Genomic DNA, 24,211 nt, shown 5'->3' with positions numbered 1-24,211 from the left:
TATATATATATATATATATATATACATATATATATATATATATATTATATATACACACACACATATACACATATATATATACACACACACACACACACACACACACACACACACACACACACACACACACACACACACACACACACACACACACACACACACACACACTCGACACACCAGCCGTATCCCACCGAGGCAGGGTGGCCCAAAAGGAAAAACAAACGTTTCCCCTTTTACATTTAGTAATATATACAGAAGAGGTTACTAGCCCCTTGCTCCCGGCATTTTAGTCGCCTCTTACAACACGCATGGCTTACGGAGGAAGAATTCTGTTCCACTTCCCCATGGAGATAAGAGGAAATGAACAAGAATAAGAACTAGAAAGAAAATAGAAGAAAACCCAGAGGAGAGTGTATATATGTGCTTGTACATGTATGTGTAGTGTCACTTAAGTGTAAGTAGAAGTAGCAAGACATACCTCAAATCTTGCATGTTCATGAGACAGAAAAAAGAACACCAGCAATCCTACCTTCATGTAAAACAATTACAGGCTTTCGTTTTACACTCACTTGGCAGAACGGTAGTACCTCCCTGGGCGGTTGCTGTTTACCAACCTACTACCTAAAATATATATATAGTAGGGAAATTTGGGGTGCCAGGGGTAAATGAAAATGGAGAGCCTTTAATTGAGCTATGTGTACAAAGTGGTTTGGTAATAAGTAATACTTATTTTATGAAGAAGAGGATAAATAAATATACAAGATATGATATAGCACGTAATGAAAGTAGTTTGTTAGATTATGTATTGGTGGATAAAAGGTTGATGGGTAGGCTCCAGGATGTACACGTTTATAGAGGGGCAACTGATATATCGGATCATTATTTAGTTGTAGCTACAGTTAGAGTAAGAGGTAATGAGAAAAGAGGAAAATGGCAACAACAAGCAAGAGGAAGGTGAGAGTGTATAAACTAAGGGAGGAGGAAGTTTGGGTGAGATATAAGCAACTATTGGCAGAAAGGTGGGCTGGTGCAAGTATGAATAGTGGGGGGGTTGAAGAGGGTTGGAATAGTTTTAAAAATGCAGTATTAGAATGTGGGGTAGAAGTTTGTGGTTCTAGGAGGGTGGGTGCAGGAGGAAAGAGGAGTAATTGGTGGAATGATGAAGTAAAGGGTGTGATAAAAGAGAAAAAGTTAGCTTATGAGAGGTTTTTACAAAGCAGAAGTGTTATAAGAAAAGTAGAGTATATGGAGAATAAAAGAAAGGTGAAGAGAGTGGTGAGAGAGTGCAAAAGGAGAGAAGATGATATAGTGGGAGAGGCATTGTCAAGGAATTTTAATGAAAATAAGAAAAAAAAAATTTGAGTGAATTAAACAAGTTAAGAAAGCCTAGAGAACAAATGGATTTGTCAGTTAAAAACAGAGTAGGGGTTAGTAGATGGGGAGATGGAGGTTTTGGGTAGATGGCGAGAATATTTTGAGGAACTTTTAAATGTCGACGAAGAAAGGGAAGTAGTAATTTCATGCACTGGCCAGGGAGGTATACCATCTTTTAGGAGTGAAGAAGAACAGGATGTGAGTGTGGAGGAGGTGCGTGAGGCATTACGTAGAATGAAAGGGGGTAAAGCAGCTGGATCTGATGGGATCATGACAGAAATGTTAAAAGCAGGGGGGGATATAGTGTTGGAGTGGTTGGTATTTTTGTTTAATGTATAAAAGAGGGGAAGGTACCTAGGGATTGGCAGAGAGCATGTGTAGTCCCTTTATATAAAGGGAAGGGGGACAAAAGAGATTGTAAAAATTATAGAGGAATAAATTTACTGAGTATACCAGGAAAAGTGTACGGTAGGGTTATAATTGAAAGAATTAGAGGTAAGACAGAATGTAGGATTGTGGATGAGCAAGGAGGTTTCAGAGTGGGTAGGGTATGTGTAGATCAAGTGTTTACATTGAAGCATATACACCTACCATCCGACTTATGACCGAGTTCGGTTCCGAGAAACCGGTCGTAAGTCGAAATGGTTGTAAGTCGAACTTTACTACTGAATATCAACAAAACATTTTTGTAATGACTTTATTTTATTGTTTTGTTTTGGTATTTCATGTTTTACTTTACTTTTTATGTTGTTAGTACTGTATTTTATACTGTAAGGTTTAGGACAAACACTGTGTACAACACAAATAGTTGTTTATTTCCCAGAAATTTGGCATAAAAATCACGGTCGTAAGTCAAGCAGGTCGTAAATCGGATGGTAGGTGTATGTGAACAGTATTTAGATAAAGATAGGGAAGTTTTTATTGCATTTATGGATTTAGAAAAGGCATATGATAGAGTGGATAGAGGAGCAATGTGGCAGATGTTGCAAGTATATGGAATAGGTGGTAAGTTATTAAATGCTGTAAAGAGTTTTTATGAGGATAGTGAGGCTCAGGTTAGGGTGTGTAGAAGAGAGGGAGACTACTTCCCAGTAAAAGTAGGTCTTAGACAAGGATGTGTAATGTCACCATGGTTGTTTAATATATTTATAGATGGGGTTGTAAAAGAAGTAAATGCTAGGGTGTTCGGGATAGGGGTGGGATTAAATTATGGGGAATTAAATACAAAATCGGAATTGACACAGTTGCTTTTTGCTGATACTGTGCTTGTGGGAGATTCTAAAGTAAAATTGCAAAGGTTAGTGGATGAGTTTGGGAGTGCGTGTAAAGGTAGAAAGTTGAAAGTGAACATAGAAAAAGAGTAAGGTGATGAGGGTATCAAATGATTTAGATAAAGAAAAATTGGATATTAAATTGGGGAGGAGGAGTATGGAAGAAGTGAATGTTTTCAGATACTACTTGGTAGTTGACGTGTTGGCGGATGGATTTATGAAGGATGAGGTTAATCATAGAATTGATGAGGGAAAAAAGGTGAGTGGTGCATTGAGGTATATATGGAGACAAAAAACGTTATCTATGGAGGCAAAGAAGGGAATGTATGAAAGTATAGTAGTACCAACACTCTTATATGGGTGTGAAGCTTGGGTTGTGAATGCAGCAGCAAGGAGGCGGTTGGAGGGAGTGGAGATGTCCTGTCTAAGGGCAATGTGTGGTGTAAATATTATGCAGAAAATTCGAAGTGTGGAAATTAGAAGGTGTGGATTTAATAAAAGTATTAGTCAGAGGGCTGAAGAGGGGTTGTTGAGATGGTTTGGTCATTTAGAGAGAATGGATCAAAGTAGAATGACGTGGAGAGCGTATAAATCTGTAGGGGAAGGAAGGCGGGGTAGGGGTCGTCCTCAAAAAGGTTGGAAGGAAAGGGTAAGGGAGGTTTTGTGGGTGAGGGGCTTGGACTTCCAGCAGGCATTGCTTGTGCTGCAATTTAACAATGGTTTTGTCAAGGGTTACAAAGTGTTTCTGCCAAATGCAAGTAACCTAGAGAAAATTAAATAGTTGAAATGTTATAGGAATGGAGGCATTGAAACAAAATAAATTTAAAATGTATTTTAGGTTAAATTTGGCTGACGTTGTATACTGGGATTTGAATCTAGATACACAGCATATTTAGCCTTTTATTTATATAGTTATACTCAGTGTTTTGCTTTTAAAATTTATCAGACACTGTATATTGAATCCTCAAGAATATGAGCTTTTTATGTTTTTATGTGCCTGTTATGCATGTGTGCTTATGTTTTCTGTCAGGGTCACAAGCTTCAGTCTTATTACCTATGGGAGTGGTGTTCTGTATATATTCTATTATGCCTGTGTATATATATGTATATATATATATATATATGTATATATATATATATATATATATATATATATATATATATATATATATATATATATATATATATATATATATATATATATACAGTATTTTATTCATATAAATATATTTATTTTATACTAGTAATTATACTTCTTCAAATGACATTCCATATAATTTTTTATTATATATTAAATGTTTATATTTTTTATAAATATATATTAGTAACTGGAGTTCTTCAGTAGTTCACCTTTAGTCTTTCCATTAAACTGTAGCACCTGTTGTTTTCTGCATGTATAGATGCTGCCTCATGATTTACACTAGATTTAGTACTCTTTATTTTTTGCTTTGGTTATGCCTTTATATCTGGACCTTACTTCTAGAGAATCTTACTCACTTGTATTATCTATAGAATGTGTATATACATGTTTCTTCTTTGTCCTTGATTGTGGTGTACTAATATAAGCTGTTTCCCTGGTGGTTTCTCAGTGGTGTTTGGATGCTTTGCAGGTACCCATAAAGGACTTGGATCCCAGTAGGTGGAGCTCTCAGAGGCAGTAGTACTGGCAAATATTTGTAGGCAACTGACCTGACATGACCTAGCCTCCCTGACCCAACATGAGCTGGTGTTATGTTCCCTCACCTGACCTTAGCCACAAGGCATTTTTATCTGGCACATGAATTTAGTGCCTGTTATGTCTTTTGAGTTGTGAAGGGCTTGTAGATATAATCAAAGTAAACTTATCATTGAATCATTATTATGTATAATTGAGTGTGGTACACCAAATGTGTGTTAATAGCTTTCCTTATTTTTTTGAGTCAGTAGGAGAGAGAGTGCGAGTGGTGTGAACCAGCTCGGGAGGGTCAGGAACGTGGGGCTGTGCTGGTGGTGGGTGCAGGTGGTTGGATATGGCCTCACATAACACACACGTGTAGTGTATTCTGTTGATGTCTGCTTAGTTTGGGCTTGGCTTTTAGCCAGCCTTCACTGGGAAGTCCTTGTTGCAACTCCATGTTTACACAATCTTTGTTTCTTGTAGTATACTTACGGGTCAGTTGGCAGGCAGTTGTGAGTTTCTTAGACAGCTAAGCATTCCATGACTAGTCAAGTCATTTATAGTACATCTCAGAATTAGGGTGCCCCAAACCCTTAGCCCTACCCATCCTCTGCTACTCTCCCCACCACCTGTAACAACCAGCTTGAGTAATAGCAAAACTCAGCCATTCTTGGTCAGTGTGGCAGCATGTCAGGCTCAGTGCACATTTACTTGCTAGTACACACACGAACCCTGAGAGCCATGGACTACTGCAGAAATCATCCTTCTGTGGCTGTTCGGGATCTTCCTCAACACTGGAGGACGAGGCACTGCACAGGTCTTCTGGTCATCGGCTGTGATGCGTCGCTACCACGGTCCAATACTGCTGCTGCTGCGGCTGTGGTTGTGACACCTTTAACCTCAACATTTTCACTTTATATAGACTCATTTTCCTTTCCCCACAACATGACTTTTAGAACCAGAAAGTCAACTATACTTAGAAATGTTTAATCTTGAGCTGCTCTTTTTTTATTGTACTTACTACTTATGCATCATAATCATACTACACAGAGCTTGTATCATCAGCATGTATGTGTTATGTTGTGAGGGTTTTTAATTTTGAAAATCATCTTCTCTGTGAGAAGATATGTTGGAACTCTATTGTATGTGTAATGGAGTTTCTCCTCCCCCCTCCCTAGTTTCCATGGCTCTATGACTGTGGAAGCTAATTTTGGTTCATACGCCTCAGGTACTCTCATGGTAACACCCGCAGTCATATTTACCCTGCATAACATGAAATAACCATTTCTGTTGATATATATTTATTATTTACTATTAATGTTATTCTTGTGTTGTTAGTTTGTGGACCGAAAAAGAAAAAAATATTGATGCATCAGGCGAAGGAAACTGTTCAAGTTTTGCTCAATGCTTTTTGTGATGAAACATGGACAAACCACATGCATTAGTTTTTGTATAGCAGTTGTTGTACAAAATGAAACAATGTTTTTGTAAACTGACATGCTTTTTATTTCCATTTGCCTCATGTTATCAAATGCAAATATGAAAGTACACCTCATAGTAAAAAAAAAAAAATATTTTAGAAGTGTTTGGATAATAAATTTTTCTTTCTTTTTCCAGTGACATTAGAGAGTAAATTAGTATTATATTTATTTCAGTAATGTAACAAAGGTTGTGTGGACCAACTAAAGTCAAAAGATTTAAATTTTGGCTTCCTAACCTGATATTTATATTTCAAATTGGTAATGAACCATGAGATACTTCTGAATTGGATCTTTCCTTTAAATTGCTCAAGTATATATTTAATGTATTAATCGATGGTTGTAAACATGTGATGCTTCTATGCTGGGAGACCCATATTGATTAGAAATAGTCATAGGTCTAGAAAATATTCTCTTTTAAACTATAATTCCAATAAAGTCAACAATTCATAAGAAAATGTTTGTAAAACCAGTATGTATGTTGCTTTATTTTTCTACACTTCGTCTTTCATTGTCAAAATTGTTTAAGAGTGAAGATGTTTATTAAGTGCCAAGTGGTCATTAAACACTGTTGATGAGATTCAGGTTTGCATAAAATTCAGACAAGAAAATAATACACTAGAAAAAGGAAATTTAAGCTCATTGATTATAAGAGAAATTTTGTGTTAATTTTAAACAAAGTATTGTGATAAAATAATGCAAGACATTATCAAAAGTACATCAGTGACTGTATTGCTAGGAATTTAGAAATTGTAAGTTTAACAGTAATTGTTAATGGTAGTAGATACGTGTAAGTCACGTAAGTGCAGTTATTGCAAGAAACTACAGAGAAAATTTTTAACTATGGGTAACCCCAAAAAAGGGAGATAAAATTTGACTCTGAAAACAAAAACTCTTGAGAGTTAGCAGCATGTGTGCTTTTTTCCATTACAGTGTACTGTCCTAGTAAAAAAAAAAAATAGCATTCAACATTATAATTTTTTCCCTTGTTTCTTATTTCAGAGCTTCCTCATTCTACGATCACATTTTTCCCTTCCTTCCCAGAAGACAGGCATCTTTTCATGGTGGGGAGAAGAGATTATGGTCTCCATAGTAGCTTTGGGCTACACTGGCTGGGGCTTCCTATGCCAGGGTGGCTACAGTGACTGTGCATAAAGACCAAGATACTCTATATGCTTCCCTGGAGATGTGGCCCATCGATGGACAGCATGCTTTTTTTGGTGAGTGGAGAGAGAAAACAGGAGATTTTCAGTATTGGCCCCACTGAATCAGTCTGCTGATCAGATTTGGCTCAAGTCAAGCAGGTATTTGAATACATACACTGTGTCCTGTGGTTGCTACTAGGCTTTCAGATAGGTACATGCATATAACTTTACATTACTTTTGGATCTTACCTATGTGTAGTGCCTTTCTTCAATTGACTCTTGTGGTGGGTAGAGAGAAGAAGAGATAGTTATACATTTGTTACTGAATCTTATCTAGAGGCTTGTAAAATGGGCAACTAGTCCCAAGATCTCTGAGATTCTAGTGATGGGATCATACCAAAATTTTGCCAATATCCACACACTGATGCTTTGTCATGCCCCTAATAGATTCTTTACTCTTGAAATCTCTCGAAGCAGGTTCTTGATGCCAGTGAGAGGCTCTTAACACAAGGAATTGATCATAGCTTCCCTTTCCTTGGATCAAACCTGATTGCATCCTATTCTCTCAGGTACAGTAGACCCCCGGTTCTCGTAATTAATCCGTTCCAGAAGGCCTGGCCTAAATCTGAAATGGCCAAAAACCGAAGTAATATTTCCCGTAAGAAATAGTGTAAATCTAATTAATCGATTTCAGACGCCCAAAAATATTAACAAAAAATACATTTTATAGTATGTAAAACTATAGTGGTTGCTACTAGTTTTACATACAGAAAACAATGAGAAATAAATATAAATGACTAATTTTAATGATAAATAAACATTACGTACCTTTATTGAAGACTTGTTGGTGAATAATATTTATTTGCAGTCCCAGAGGGACTACATCCCAGGCTATAACTACCAGCTACATACACTGCGGCCTACAGCCATATTATTATCATTGACATACCATGTTCACCGAGTTTAATCGTTTCTAACAACTACCTTTAGATGCTATCATAAACACAGGAAGAAGTAATGAATAATTCATGCCAAGAATTGTAAACAAAAGCCTTATGTACTATTAAGGGCAGTTACTGGCCAATGCAGATTCATACACACTTTCTCTGAAGCTGGACCAGAGAAAATGTAATGTTTACCCTCCACCCAACCCCTCAATAGCATATAAAAATGCAATGTATGCGTTTCTTTTAGTATAATTTTGAAGAAAATATCATAGCTAGATTAATGAAAATGTTGATATTAACCTAAAATAAGACATTTAATGTTCCCAAGAGTGATTATTATTACGTACTATTAGTATTACTGTGGCATTAAGACTAGAAGGACACTTAGTGAATGAGTAACAAAGGCATGTTTATATGCTATGTAACGTGTTTCTTACATAATTTTGAAGAAAATATCATAGGTGGATTAATGAAAATGTCTGTATTAACGTAAAATAAGACATTTACTGTACCCAAGAGTAAGTCAGGAATGTATGAGCGGCCCAGGTGGACGTGTCTGGTAGCATTGATTTCCGAGCCGATGTACGAAACCTGGGGGGATATTTCACCAAAAAAGTGTTCAAAATCTGAATTGTACAATTTCTGCACTGGCCGGAAACCAGGGGTTCACTATACTGTGTGACCTATGTGAATTTACCCCCCCCCCCCCATGTAATAATTACTCGCTGATAAATGATATACATTCAAACTGCCTTTCTAAATGCTATCTTGTTATGGCTATTTTTTATCTAATGATTGCTTATATACCTAGCAAATCAAATTATCTATATCTATTTCTCTCTTTTTTTTTTACAAGGCCCCTTACTACTGCTTTTTCTTAGCATCCTCTTTGATTGAGGCCCTTTTTCATTATATTGAATAACAGCGTTACCCCTAGCTTCACTGAAGACTATCACAAGGATCAGTACTGCCCTGTTTTTAATAGCCATCAGTGGCTCTCAGTACTGTCTTATGGAATTTATGTGGACAGTGCTACCATTGCTTGTGCTGACATACAGACAACTACTAATCACCTTTTTTAAATGAGCCTTTATCTCCAAAACAAGAACTGTGGCCTTCACGTAGTGCCCTGTCATTCCCTGTTCTTTGTTTCTATTTGGGTCTCCTGTTTTAGCTTTCTGAACTGTAAAAGTTATTTTCATTTCCACGGCCTTCATGATTTTACAGCCTATAAAATTCTCACATAGTATTTATAATCATCAGTCAGTTATTGCACCTATTTATTTTTATTTATTTTTTTTTTTTTTTTTTTTTCAACAAGTCGGCCGTCTCCCACCGAGGCAGGGTGACCCAAAAAAGAAAGAAAATCCCCAAAAAGAAAATACTTTCATCATCATTCAACACTTTCACCACACTCGCACATTATCACTGTTTTTGCAGAGGTGCTCAGAATACAACAGTCTAGAAGCATAAACATATAAAGATACACAACATATCCCTCCAAACTGCCAATATCCCAAACCCCTCCTTTAAAGTGCAGGCATTGTACTTCCCATTTCCAGGACTCAAGTCCGACTATATGAAAATAACCGGTTTCCCTGAATCCCTTCACTAAATATTACCCTGCTCACACTCCAACAGATCGTCAGGTCCCAAGTACCATTCGTCTCCATTCACTCCTATCTAACACGCTCACGCACGCTTGCTGGAAGTCCAAGCCCCTTACCCACAAAACCTCCTTTACCCCCTCTCTCCAACCCTTTCGAGGACGACCCCTACCCCGCCTTCCTTCCCCTATAGATTTATATGCTTTCCATGTCATTCTACTGTGATCCATTCTCTCTAAATGACCAAACCACCTCAACAACCCCTCTTCTGCCCTCTGACTAATACTTTTATTAACTCCACACCTTCTCCTAATTTCCACACTCCGAATTTTCTGCATAATATTTACACCACACATTGCCCTTAAACAGGACATCTCCGCTGCCTCCAACCGTCTCCTCGCTGCTACATTTACCACCCAAGCTTCACACCCATATAAGAGTGTTGGTACTACTATACTTTCATACATTCCCTTCTTTGCCTCCATAGATAACGTTTTTTGACTCCACATATACCTCAACGCACCACTCACCTTTTTTCCCTCATCAATTCTATGATTAACCTCATCCTTCATAAATCCATCCGCCGACACGTCAACTCCCAAGTATCTGAAAACATTCACTTCTTCCATACTCCTCCTCCCCAATTTGATATCCAATTTTTCTTTATCTAAATCATTTGACACCCTCATCACCTTACTCTTTTCTATGTTCACTTTCAACTTTCTACCTTTACACACATTCCCAAACTCATCCACTAACCTTTGCAATTTTTCTTTAGAATCTCCCATAAGCACAGTATCATCAGCAAAAAGTAACTGTGTCAATTCCCATTTTGAATTTGATTCCCCATAATTTAATCCCACCCCTCTCCCAAACACCCTAGCAATTACTTCCTTTACAACCCCATCTATAAATATATTAAACAACCATGGTGACATTACACATCCCTGTCTAAGACCTACTTTTACCGGGAAGTAGTCTCCCTCTCTTCTACACACCCTAACCTGAGCCTCACTATCCTCATAAAAACTCTTTACAGCATTTAATAACTTACCACCTATTCCATATACTTGCAACATCTGCCACATTGCTCCTCTATCCACTCTATCATATGCCTTTTCTAAATCCATAAATGCAATAAAAACTTCCCTATCTTTATCTAAATACTGTTCACATATATGCTTCAATGTAAACACCTGATCTACACATCCCCTACCCACTCTAAAACCTCCTTGCTCATCCGCAATCCTACATTCTGTCTTACCTCTAATTCTTTCAATTATAACCCTACCGTACACTTTTCCTGGTATACTCAGTAAGCTTATTCCTCTATAATTTTTACAGTCTCTTTTGTCCCCTTTCCCTTTATATAAAGGGACTATACATGCTCTCTGCCAATCCCTAGGTACCTTCCCCTCTTTCATACATTTATTAAACAAAAGTACCAACCACTCCAACACTATATCCCCCCCTGCTTTTAACATTTCTGTCATGATCCCATCAGTTCCAGCTGCTTTACCCCCTTTCATTTTACGTAATGCCTCACGTACCTCCCCCACACTTACATTCTGCTCTTCTTCACTCCTAAAAGATGGTATACCTCCCTGACCAGTGCATGAAATTACTGCCTCTGTTTCTTCCTTAACATTTAAAAGTTCCTCAAAATATTCTCGCCATCTACCCAATACCTCCATCTCCCCATCTACTAACTCCCCTACTCTGTTTTTAACTGACAAATCCATATTTTCCCTAGGCTTTCTTAACTTGTTTAACTCACTCCAAAATTTTTTCTTATTTTCATTAAAATTTCTTGACAGTGCCTCTCCCACTCTATCATCTGCTCTCCTTTTGCACTCTCTCACCACTCTCTTTACCTTTCTTTTACTCTCCATATACTCTGCTCTTCTTATAACACTTCTGCTTTGTAAAAACCTCTCATAAGCTACCTTTTTCTCTTTTATCACACCCTTTACTTCATCATTCCACCAATCACTCCTCTTTCCTCCTGCCCCCACCCTCCTATAACCACAAACTTCTGCCCCACATTCTAATACTGCATTTTTAAAACTATTCCAACCCTCTTCAACCCCCCCACTACTCATCTTTGCACTAGCCCACCTTTCTGCCAATAGTCGCTTATATCTCACCCGAACTTCCTCCTCCCTTAGTTTATACACTTTCACCTCCCTCTTACTTGTTGTTGCCACCTTCCTCTTTTCCCATCTACCTCTTACTCTAACTGTAGCTACAACTAAATAATGATCCGATATATCAGTTGCCCCTCTATAAACATGTACATCCTGGAGCCTACCCATCAACCTTTTATCCACCAATACATAATCTAATAAACTACTTTCATTACGTGCTACATCATACCTTGTATATTTATTTATCCTCTTTTTCATAAAATATGTATTACTTATTACCAAATTTCTTTCTACACATAGCTCAATTAAAGGCTCCCCATTTACATTTACCCCTGGCACCCCAAATTTACCTACTACTCCCTCCATAACATTTTTACCCACTTTAGCATTAAAATCCCCAACCACAATTACTCTCACACTTGATTCAAAACTCCCCACGCATTCACTCAACATTTCCCAAAATCTCTCTCTCTCCTCTACACTTCTCTCTTCTCCAGGTGCATACACGCTTATTATAACCCACTTTTCACATCCAATCTTTATTTTACTCCACATAATCCTTGAATTAATACATTTATAGTCCCTCTTTTCCTGCCATAGCTTATCCTTCAACATTATTGCTACTCCTTCTTTAGCTCTAACTCTATTTGAAACCCCTGACCTAATCCCATTTATTCCTCTCCACTGAAACTCTCCCACCCCCTTCAGCTTTGTTTCACTTAAAGCCAGGACATCCAGCTTCTTCTCATTCATAACATCCACAATCATCTCTTTCTTATCATCTGTTGTTTTTGCCTCTTCCACCTTGGAAGGTCCCCTTGGTTCAAGTATTATATTCCCTTACCCATTCCCTCTCCCTCCTATTTGAAGTCTCACTTTGCTGTTTTGGACATACACTCAATCTTCCATGAACATGAACATTTCTTGTTAATTCTTCTGTGTACACCAATGGAGCCAAATCCTCATCCTCCAATGTACTTTTTTTTTCCCCTTCCTCTTTTCCCTCCCTTCCTTTCCTCTTTGCCCTACTTCCTAACCACCTTCAGAAATTGGTTGACTTCAAATTGTGGGGGATTGGCTTGAGAGGAATTTCTCAATTTCCCCCCCCCCCCCCCCCAGTATAATCCAGTATGTCTTGGCACAAATGGCAAGGGCGTTAACCATTAACCCATTCAGGGTTGGTGCCATACTAGTATGCCTTGCATGCCAGGGTTGGTGCCGTACTAGTACGCATAAATTCTAGCGCCTTCAAATCTAGCAAGAGAAAGCTGGTAGGCCTACATATGAAAGAATGGGTCTATGTGGTCATTGTGCACAGTATAAAAAAAATCCTGCAGCATACAGTGCATAATGAGAAAAAAAAACTCTGACTGTGTTTTTGCTTTAAAACAGTGACTTTGCAGTGTATTTTCATATGCTATTTATGGTTGTATTCTAGTTTTCCTGGTCTCATTTTATAGAATGGAAGACATATTACAGAAATTGAGATGATTTTGATTGGTTTCACAATGAAGAGTACCTTGAAATTGAGCTCAAAGTAGAAATGTTCGATTTTTACCAAAGTTCAGAAGTAAACAAACCATACCATGCTGCTAATGCACATCAACTGGTGAGTCTAATATTCTGTCACAAGTGCACTGATATTATTTATACCATTTCTACACTAATGCAGTAGTCTGCATAACAGTAAATCTTCTATTTTTTTGTCAGAATAAAATTCCAAAGTGGAATGCAAAAGAAATGTAAGAAAGGCAAGGGAACATGATTAATGAATAGAAGAAAATGTTATTTTAGTGCCAGGAATGTCTGTCTTGTTTATTCTGGACCCAATTTGGAAATTGGCATCTTTTAAAACTTGTGTGAAATTGGCAAAATTGCCAATTTCTGACCACTTTATTGGATAGTTGAAATCGGTAAATGGGTGGTTTCTTGTACTCATTCAATAGAAAAAATGGAGTTCTAGTGAAATAGTTATGATTTTTGTCGACTGGTACATAGGAATTAGCCGAAAATAGGGTTCAAAGTGGGCGAAATCGCCGATGCGTAAACATTGTCGAGACCACTAACTTCGCGAGAGCATAATTCCATAAGTTTTCCATCAAATTTCATACTTTTGGTGTCATTATGACCAGGAAAAGATTCTCTGTCATTTCATGAGTTTTTTTTTTTTTTTTTTTTTCTGAAAAATTTCTAACCATGAGAACAAGTTTAGGAGAGGGCCTGTTGACCCTGAAAGGGTTACTCATAATTTATAATACCACTCTATTAAACTTATTTGTGGTCACTGAAATAAGATATGTAAAATTAGAATTTTGTATCTTTTTTTTTTTTTTGAGTGGAAAGCTTTTGTGGGCTCCCAAGTATGTACAGCATCTGTACAGCAGACTATTCCTATTGCCTGTTTTTTGTGAGGTCACCCTAAGAAAGGTTGGAAGAAAGGATTAAAGGAAGCGTGTGCAAGGGGCTTGAACATCCACCAGGCATGTGCGAATAGGACTCAAGGCAAATGATTTTTGGGACTTGACAAGCTGTTAGTGTGTGAGCAAGGTAACTTTGTGAAAGGATTCACAGAACCAGTTATCCGCTCTAGAGTCTTGGAGACGGGAAATACACTGCCTGCAGTCTGAAGGAGGGGGTGGGGATATTTGCAGTTTGGAGGGGCATCTGAACTGTAGTATTGATGCACCTCTGGCAAGACATTGATAGAATGATTACCCTACCTCAGTGGGAATAGCCAATGTGTTACAAAAAGTGTTCTTGTTTTTTGTATAACTACTGCATGTTTGTTAGAATAGTAGTGTCTTAGTGTTTATAACACTGAATAATCAAGGGATTCTATGCCTTTAAATCTTACTAGTCAGCCAATCCTTTGATGGAGTGGGGTGCACTGCCATTTTTCCTGATTGTGATTCAGAGTCAACTACTGCAGATGACTAGTATTTTCCCAGTAGAGTTATAATCCTTTGTATTATATGGCGATTGTGTCAGTTTTAGCCTACAGAATACCGTCCTTTGCTTGGTAATTGGCCATTTTGTTATTCAGGCCCATGAACTTGCAGACTTACCTATACTTGCTGCAGTTAAGGTTTGGGAGGCTTTTTTTTTTTTTTAATTTGATTTATTGTTTTAAAAAATGTAGAGCATAAATCAAGCCATTATTTTGGCATTTAAATTTTGCTTCTATGATATTCAAAGTTCAGTTACTAGGAATTTTTTATTAAGCCTTATAATTTAATGTGCTTCCGGTTAGTTGTTTTATGGGGATTTGTTTTGGCATTATATTGCCAGTTTTGTGGCTTGAGAGCCACTTTCGGTCCCGTAGTACTTCACCAAAATTCTAGCGCCTTCAAATTTGGTGAAAGAAAGCTGGTAAGCCTACATGTGAAAGAATGTGTCTACGTGGTCAATGTGCACAGTATAAAAAAAATCCTGCAGCATGCAGTGCATAATGAGATAAAAAAACTCCGAACGTGTTTTTGGTTTAAAACAGCGACTTTGTGGTGTATTTTCCTATGGTATTTATGGTTGTATTCTCATTTTCTTTGTTTCATTTGATAGAATTGAAGATATATTACAGAAATGGAGATGATTTTGATTGGTTTCACGATGAAAAGCACCTTGAAATTGAGCTCAAGGTAGCAGAAATGTTCAAGAGTAAACAACTGATGTCACTGTCCAATACGTGTCCAACTGGCTAGTCTAATATGCAGTCACGAATGGGTTGACATTATTTATACAATTATTACAATAATACAGTAGTCTGCATAACAGTAAATGTTATATTTTTTTTTTTTTGTGAGAATAAAAATTCAAAATGGAAAGCAAGAGTAATATAAGAAGGGCCTGGAGATGTGACTAATGAACAGAGAAAATGTTATTTTAGTGCCAGGAATGTCTACTTTGTTTATTTTGGACCCTATTCTGATATTGGCATCTTGTGAAATTGGCCAAATTGCCAATTTCTGACCACTTTATTGGGTAGTTGACATTGGTAGATAGGCAGTTTCTTGTACTCAGTCAATAGAACAAATGGAGTTCTAGCAAAATAGCTATGATTTTATTCAACTGGAGCAATGGAATTGGCCGACAATAGGGCTCAAAGTGGGCGAAATTGCCGATGCATAAATATCACAGGGGATGCTAACTTCACGAGTGTAGTTTCGTAAGTTTTCCATGAAATTTTGTACTTTTGGTGTCATTACCATCGGGAAAAGATTCTCTGTCATTTCGTGAGATTTTTTTTTTTTTTTTTTTTTTTTTTTGACAGTGAGTTAAGGATCAGGGGCCTTGACACTGAAGGGGTTAAATATCTGTATGTCAGTAATTGCCTACTCTGAGGCAAACATGGGTGGGGAGAAGACAAATTTTAGCCATTTGAAGACACTGCACACTAAAATCATGCTCAAAATATTTTATTTAATTTTAATTTTATTGAAATTTTGGCAAAATTGTATTTTCAATATTTTCATTTTTTTTTTAAACAGGATGGTGTATTTTCATTCTTTCATGATCATAGAAAATTCAATTAAACTATTTTTAATTATATATCCTATCTTCCATGAGTGTTGCCATACCAAAAAAACTTATATTAATTTTTTTTATTTACAGGGTTATCAACCTGAAACTTCATTAACATAACAAATGTACACACATGCACATACATACATTCAATCATCCATCCTCCACACCTCACTGCTCCCTCCTACCTGCCTGTGTGCCTTCAAGACTACTATAAAACATATATTTACAAGAAAATCTTAAGGTATTACAGTTGTTTCAGGGCGTAATGCTCATCGAAACATGGAAATAAGTCACATCGTTGGGCTTTATTGGGTTATCCTGGGTTAAATATATGTAGTGTGCTTTGTCGCTGAATTCCACTGTTAGTATCATGAAACTAAAAAATTTGGAATGAATACGTCATGGTCCTGCCAGTTCCATACCCTGCTTGCTGCTTGGGAAACTGGTAGTGAAACAATAAGTCCTGACTTCATTATATACACTAGTAAACATATTAGTATGTCAAACACAGTCATCATTTGTGTAATGAACCATGATACTTTGTTGCCAAACTCATATGCAACTGCTATGAGTTCCCCTGAAAGAGTCTATTTAATGGGCCACTGTTTAATCATTATTAATATAATTGCTGGTGCTTTGGCCATTCAACAAAGTACTGAACAGTAATGTATGTAACTTGTGTCATGACTGCAGTGATTTAAGATATTGATCCATCCTGCTGGCTCATGTCTTAATTGTTATGAGAGGCATACCCTCTTACTCATCAGTGCCCTGCTTTCATCCAAGAGTGTGAAAACTTTTACTTGAATAGAAGTGTCTTAACATGTTCAGGCTGTGTCCTTCCTATACTGTATGACCCATCCCACAAGGGAGATTCCTTGATGCTGGTGAGAGACGTTTCATCTTAAAAATTAGACTTGTAGCCCAATTCCTTGAACTGAGTCAGAATTCCACTCACTGACCCAGGAATTGTTCACAGAAGTTGTATGCAGTTCTCATGTCTATCATGTGTATTGCATCAATGTCTACCTCTTCGTTTATATTTGTGTCAAACTTTTACAGTGGATTACAGGCTATCCACAAATTGACTCCTCTCATCCTGCTGTCCTTCACATTAAACTTTGGTCATGCTTCATTTCTCGTTAATGCAAAGATTTCGTTTTTCCTTTTGGGCCACCCCACCTCGGTGGGATACGGCCGGTGTGTTGAAAGAAAGAAAGCAAAGATGTTAGTTTTTGCTAAGCCCCTGAACATATAAGTGTTTGAGGTAATGAACAAGCAGACTTAGCCATTCAGTCAGCTGTTCATGACCTCCCAATTCCTTACTCAGATTATTTTTCAGTAATCTCTCAACTCCACAACCGTTGACCACAATGTTGGTCCACAATAAATTGCTTTTGTTAAACCACGTTTAGGTTTCTGTCTGTCTTCCCACCACTGTTGTACCTGGGAAACTGCACTTTCCCATGTATGTATCAATCACATGCGCCTTACTCATGGAAAACCATCTAGCACCATTTTGCAAGGACTGTTGGGTTGCACTGTCAGTTCACCATATCTTATTAGACTGTCCAGTCTATCAGTGGGAACACAGAATTTACTTACTTTGTCACCCTTGCCCCAACACTAAATCACAGAATTTGTTAAAAGTTCCACTTTTGACACAGGCTCTCTCTGACTTTTTAACAGAAATTAACTTGGTGCACCAACTGTGATTTTATTGTTCCTCATCAACTTTTATATACATCACCATCCTCAGGTATCATTACACCTGTGAATAACCATCATCAAGTACTTTACTCACTTTGATTTCCTACCTCTTTGATCTAAGGTACATCTCCATTTTTGGTATTCCAGTTCACTTTTTAACTGTCCACACAGCTTCTGTCTTTTTACCAGCCATCCACAGTCTTTAGCTCATACTTCAGTAGTCGTAGATGAGGTACACATACCATCCAAGATATAAAGAGGTGTTCTCTTACTTGTCTGTCATCTGCCCAAGGATGAACAACCTCCTATTAAATGGTCACAGCTCTCTACCCACTTTTCTCACTTTTCAAAATTTCACCTTGGATTTTGACTGCCTCCATTTCCTCATCACAGCTAAATGACACTGGTTTAGCTTTTCATGGATACTGTATTCAGCTTTCTTTTCAACAGTGAATGTCCCTTCATGAGTTTAGTTCTTTTGATGAATATAATAATCACCCTTTTCAACCTTTGTTTCCAACCAGCCCTTCTGCTCCCCATCCTCCAAGGCTGTGCTGTATATACTTTGATAGTAGCACAGTGCACGTACCAAAAATTATATTGCACACCTTAGACATGGAAATGCTGTTAGTGTCAGAATCTTAGGCATGGAAATACTGCTGGTATCAGAATCTGGCAACTACTGTAAGCTGATTAGCATTCTGCAAATAAACCAGAGCAAAATATTTTTTTTATAAATGTAAAAAATATATAATTGCATTAAACAATGGAGGAACAGTCCTTCTGAAGCTTGAACCCCTTGCTTTGACAAATCCTGAGTGTGATCACTTGACCACTTCAGGTGGTTAATCTTCCACAAAGACACTTATCTTCTTAATTTGATTGACATACATTACTGGCACAGATCTGGAGTCTTGTCCGTGTCCTCATTATTGAGCAGGCGTGGAGGTGAAAACTGCTGAATTGAAGATTCTCTGTTGCAGACTTTTTGCCTCTAAAATTTTTGGGCCCAGTGTACCCTACAGATGACAAGTTGTGTAGGGTTTAGTAGAACTTTGTTGTCTACAACCCCCTTTTCCTCTTTTTCATGGGGAAATGCCTGATTACTTTTCATTCTCCAAACACTAGACTTTTATGGCTTTATCAGTTCCCCATAAATAGAGTGATGTGCCACTCCCATGGGGTTGATGCTTCACCATAAATATAATACAGTACAGTAATTCCAATGACTATGTCAATGATGAATATGGTTGAGGTAATCCATTTATATCTTCAGTATTACTAGAAGACTAATGAATTGCTTTCTTTTGCCAGGTAAATGAATTGTTGGGTAAGTGGTTAGACTATAACATACTTTATTCATAATATTTTTTGAAAATAGGACAGTCATGTCAAGTAGCAGAAAAGTGCACAAATAAACCTGACTGAATGATTAATTCCTGAGAGTTGGAAGGCAATCAGATGAAGGCATTTTCAAGTTGTTGCACAGAAACTAATGCAATATTGAAATTTGTTTGATAAAACTTACAAAAATGGGACTTATACAGTCTAGTAACACTGAATCTTCCTCACTGATTGATTCCAGAGAGTTTGAAGGTATTATACAGCGTTTCACGAAACCATTGTGGTACGTATTGATATTAGTTCAATAAAGTTTACAAAATGAGACTTAAACTGCCCAGCAGTACTGAGTCATCCTCTGAATAAAATTCGCCAACAGTTAAAGCTTGTAGCTGAGCAGAGACGGTATTTCCTAATTATTGCATGAAACGACAATGCCACATTTTTCGTCAAGGATCCTTCAAGACGGGATGCCTTCATTCCAGTTGAAGGGCTTTTGATTCAAAGAACTGGAGGTACTCTTCCTTTCCATGGCTTAAATCTGATTACTTCCCATTTCTTATATGCCATATACTCTCTTATGGGTTTAGTGCTCCCATCACAGGTAATAATCCACACTTTATGTGAAGCTTTGGGTGCAGATGCATTAGCACTGTAAATATGAAGACATTCAGAAGAGCCATATTGAATTATATTCACAAACTTTTGAAGAAGTAAAAATTCGGACAACCACTATAGGTATCCCATTTAAGGGATACCTGTATAGCAAATCTGGGCTTAGTGCTAGTTTCTTTGATGCTGGTGGGGCACCCTTGATCCAAGGAATTGGACTTCATCTCCCCTTATCTCGGATCAAATCTGATTGCATCCTATTCCTCTGGTACTGTATGACCCTTATGGGTTTAGTGCTTCCCCTGAATATAATAGTGTTGGTTCAGTGGTAATTATTGTTTTATAGTACCATACTTAAATGTATTCAATGAAATTCACTTGTGTGTTATAGTCATCCATTAACTCCTTTTGCTTGCCTGGAAGTTAAGCCTGCTAGTGGAGATACAGCCCTCGGGTGAGCAATGTGCTGCTTTGGTGAAAAGATAAAGGTCAAATGGGAAGTTCAGTGCTGGCCCCACTAAATCTGTCAGCTGGTCTCCCCTCAAGGGAGGTTCCTTGATGCTGGTGAGGGGCTCTTGCTCTAGGGAATTGGATCTGTGCTCCGGTTCCCTGAATTGAGCCTGAATACCTTCCATCCCCCCACAGGCGCTGTATAATCCTACAGGTTTAGCGCTTCCCTGTGATTATAATAATGTCAGCTGGTCTTGCATTGCTCTCCACTGTCTGGTGTAGCAGTGTATTTGGGTAAGGCTAAACATCAGAGTGAACACCATTTTGGTCTTCTGTTGGTCTGACATGTACTGTACTTCTGTTATCTCCTGTATTAGGCTTATGACCCACAAATCTGGCTTAAAAAATTATGCTGCAGTTCACTGGAGCTTCAGATGTGCTGTGTGACTATGGAGACAACCAAGCAGTCTTGACAGCAGCTCACCCAAGGGTCACTTTCCATACCAAGCATGATGGGTACGTATAATGTAGGCTAATGGCGCTGCTCGAGCAGATAATCTAGCAAAGTTACAAACTAGACAACAAGCCTGTTACTATTCTCAGACACTCCTCACTACATGCTGTGGAGCAGTCATCCTTCCTCATTCATTTGTCCATCAGCAAGCCTTTTAAGAGTCCACAGAGGATAGTTTTTGGGAACTACAACCGCAACAGCTAACCATCCTCAAAACAGACACTCTATTCATTCTGTGTTGGACTGCCCACTTTATCAACGAGCACGCAGAATTTACCTCTGTCGTCGTCTTCGCTCCGCTGCTCTCTCTTTACCTTCCCTTCTCGCTGATGGACCCACCTTTCATCCGGACTCTCTCATTGACTTTTTGACAACGACTGACTGACTTCACAAATTCTGATACCTTCAGCCCTTTCTACTTCAATCTCTTGCTACCTTCTACCCCCGTACTATCCCCTGCCCCGCTGTTTTCTGTAACCTGCTGATCATCCCCCCTCCCTTCTGCCATCCAATTCCCTTGCTTCCTTCCCTACCCTGCAGCGCTGTATAGCCCTTGTGGCTTAGCGCTTCTTTTTGATTATAATAATAATATTCATTCTGTGCACAGACAACGTAAATACTCATGTTGCCAGCTTCACATTTGATGGCTGTGAGCATCCCCATCATATATTTCACAGGTAAACTCCTTTGCTTGATACTAACAAAAGCTGCTACCCACACCCAACAATGTCATCAATGCTGGCATTTCAGACGCCACTATATATTGTCACTTGCCTCCCATTTCCCTCAAGGTACTAGATCTGGCCTCCCCTAACTTGAATTGGACCTAATTGCTTCCCATTCCCCAGGCGCTGTATGATATCTACAGCTTTAGCTCTTCCCCTAAATATAGTAATACAACACAGGTGAAACTGCACAAACACAATGGAGTAACTCTGGTACCTGCAGATGGGGGGGGGGACATTATTAGTAATTTTACCTATATATCCAGACTTTTGGGTCACCCTGTAATGCGCCTCTCCTATTCATAATGGCGCTGTATAGTCCTTGTGGCTTAGCGCTTCTTTTTGATTATAATAATAATAACTATTCATAATGGTGAACGTTGTAAACTGCCTGCCCCTCGCCTGAATTGGGATTCATCCCACTCTTTTTCTATTCATCCCGTGTTTTAACGGAATGCGAGATTCACCTCCAAGAGGAAGAGGAGAGCATGTATGGCCATTATTATTATTATTATAATCAAAAAGAAGCGCTAAGCCACAAGGACTATACAGCGCTGCAGGGCAGGAAGGAAGTGAGGGCATCAGGTGGCAAAAGGGAGATGGATGAGCAACAGGTTACGGATAACAGCGGGGCAGTGGATGGTGAAAGGGTAAAGGGCAGCAAGAGACTGAACCAGAAAGGGCTGAGGGGAGTGCGAAAAGTATCATCAGAGTTTGTGGAGTAAATCGGTCGTTGTCAAGAAGTCAATGAGAGAGTCAGGATTAAAGGAGGGTCCATCAGCAAGAAGGGAAGGTAAAGAGAGAGTAGTAGAACGAAGACGACGTTGGAGGTAAATTCTGCGTGCTCGTTGATAGAGAGGGCAGTCTAACAGAATGTGGCTAATCGATACTGGAACTTGACACTGCTCACAGAGAGGAACAGGGTGCCTCTCCATGAGATACCCATGAGTAAGACGAGTGTGGCCAATGCGAAGGCGGGAGAGAGTGGTCTCCCAACTTCGGCACTGATGACAAGAAGACGGCCAGTAACCTATGCTCGGTTTAATAGAATGAAGTTTGTTACCGAGCAGAGTTGACCAACGTTGTTGCCAACGGGTGCGAAGGTGGGTAGCTATTGCAGCAAAATAGTCCAGAAATGGAACACCTCGATAGGAAATTGGTAGGTCATATACTGCTGACCGCGCAGCAGTGTCTGCCTGTTCATTGCCCTGTACGTCGACATGACCAGGGACCCAACAAAAAACAATATCTTTATGTTTGGTAGAGATACGGCGTAGCCAAAGTTGGATACGGAGAACTAGGGGATGAGATGTATCAAATTTTCGTATAGCCTGTAGAGCACTAAGGGAGTCTGAGACTACTACAAATGATGACACAGGCATAGATGCAATACGAATAAGTGCTGCAAGAATGGCATACAGTTCAGCAGTAAAAATGCTAGCTGAAGATAGTAAATGCCCTCGTACGACGCTGTCCGGAAACACTGCTGCGAATCCGACGCCGTCTGAAGACTTAGAGCCATCTGTGTACACAGCGGTGGCATGAGAATGGGAGTGGAAGTGATCAAGAAAAAGAGAGCGGGAAGCCACCGTAGGCAGTTGAGCTTTCGAGCAAGGGAGTGAGAAAGAACAGACCCGAACAGCTGGAACTTCCCAGGGGGGCAGGGAAAAGTGAGATGCTACATGAACATATAAAGGTGGTAACTGAAGGGAAGACAAGAGTGAATGTAGGCGAAGAGAAAAGGGACGGAGCAAACAGGGGCGGCGAACGAATAAAGAATGTCTACTAATATCGGTGACCATTCTATAAATGGAAGGATTGTGTAGATCGTGAGAGCGTACATAGTAACGAAGGCAATGGGCATCACGGCGATCAGACAAGGATGGAACATTTGCTTCTGTATAGAGGCTCTCAACAGGGGAAGAGCGAAAAGCACCAAGGCACAAACGTAAGCCTTGGTGATGGATAGAGTTAAGGCTAGAGAGAGTAGCAGGAGAGGCCGCGGAATAAATCTGGTCACCATAATCGAGTTTCGATAAAACGAGGGCTGAATGTAGGCGAAGCAGAGTTCGACGATCAGCTCCCCAGGAAAGATGAGCAAGGGTTTTAAGAAGGTTCAGCCGGCTGTGACAAGTTGCCTTCAGAGAGGTAATGTGAGGTTTCCAGGTTAACCGACGGTCAAAGAGAAGGCCTAGAAACCTGACTGTATCACGTTCGGGGATACGGGAGCCATAGAGATACAAAGGATGATCGGAGATAACAGAGCGTCTAGTGAAAGTAATTTGGTGAGTTTTGGTACTTGAAAATTTAAACCCATGTGTGGTGGCCCAAGTGGAAACACGGTCGACCGCATGCTGGAGAGAAACTGCAATAAGGTGACAGTCAGCGCCTGCACAAGCAATAGCGAAGTCATCAACATAGAGTGATGACCAAATATTGGGTGGAAGAACAGAGGCCAAATCATTTATAGCAAGGAGAAAAAGTGTTGTGCTTAGAACACATCCCTGAGGGACACCTTCAGCTTGGACGAAGTCCGGGGAAAGAACATTATTGACTCGAACACGGAAATGTCTGTCAGTTAAAAAGTTCTTAAGGAAGGATGGTAGATTGCCTCGGAGGCCTAAGGAATGGGCCTGGGCCAAAATATTATACCTCCAAGTTGTGTCATATGCCTTCTCAAGGTCAAAAAATATGGCAATAACTGAGTGATTA

At 38.9% G+C, this 24,211-nt stretch overlaps 1 protein-coding gene across 5 annotated transcripts in view; it reads left to right on the top strand.

Annotated features, from left to right (window-relative positions):
* CycT (Cyclin T) overlaps positions 1-5,798 on the top strand; it is an 81,121-nt gene extending 75,323 nt beyond the window's left edge. For all 5 annotated transcript variants that reach the window (XM_053793996.2, XM_053793998.2, XM_053793999.1 and 2 more), the window contains one exon: positions 4,256-5,798. In XM_053793996.2, the coding sequence (XP_053649971.1) occupies positions 4,256-4,306 (51 nt within the window). In that variant the 3' untranslated portion in view covers positions 4,307-5,798. The remainder of the gene's footprint in view (positions 1-4,255) is intronic.
* The last annotated feature ends 18,413 nt before the right edge of the window (positions 5,799-24,211 follow it).

The sequence above is a fragment of the Cherax quadricarinatus genome, chromosome 56 (genome assembly GCF_038502225.1).
Source record: "Cherax quadricarinatus isolate ZL_2023a chromosome 56, ASM3850222v1, whole genome shotgun sequence".
Lineage (NCBI taxonomy): Eukaryota > Metazoa > Arthropoda > Malacostraca > Decapoda > Parastacidae > Cherax > Cherax quadricarinatus.
Note: the sequence above shows the minus strand (reverse complement) of the source record. Positions and strands in the feature narration are given on the sequence as shown.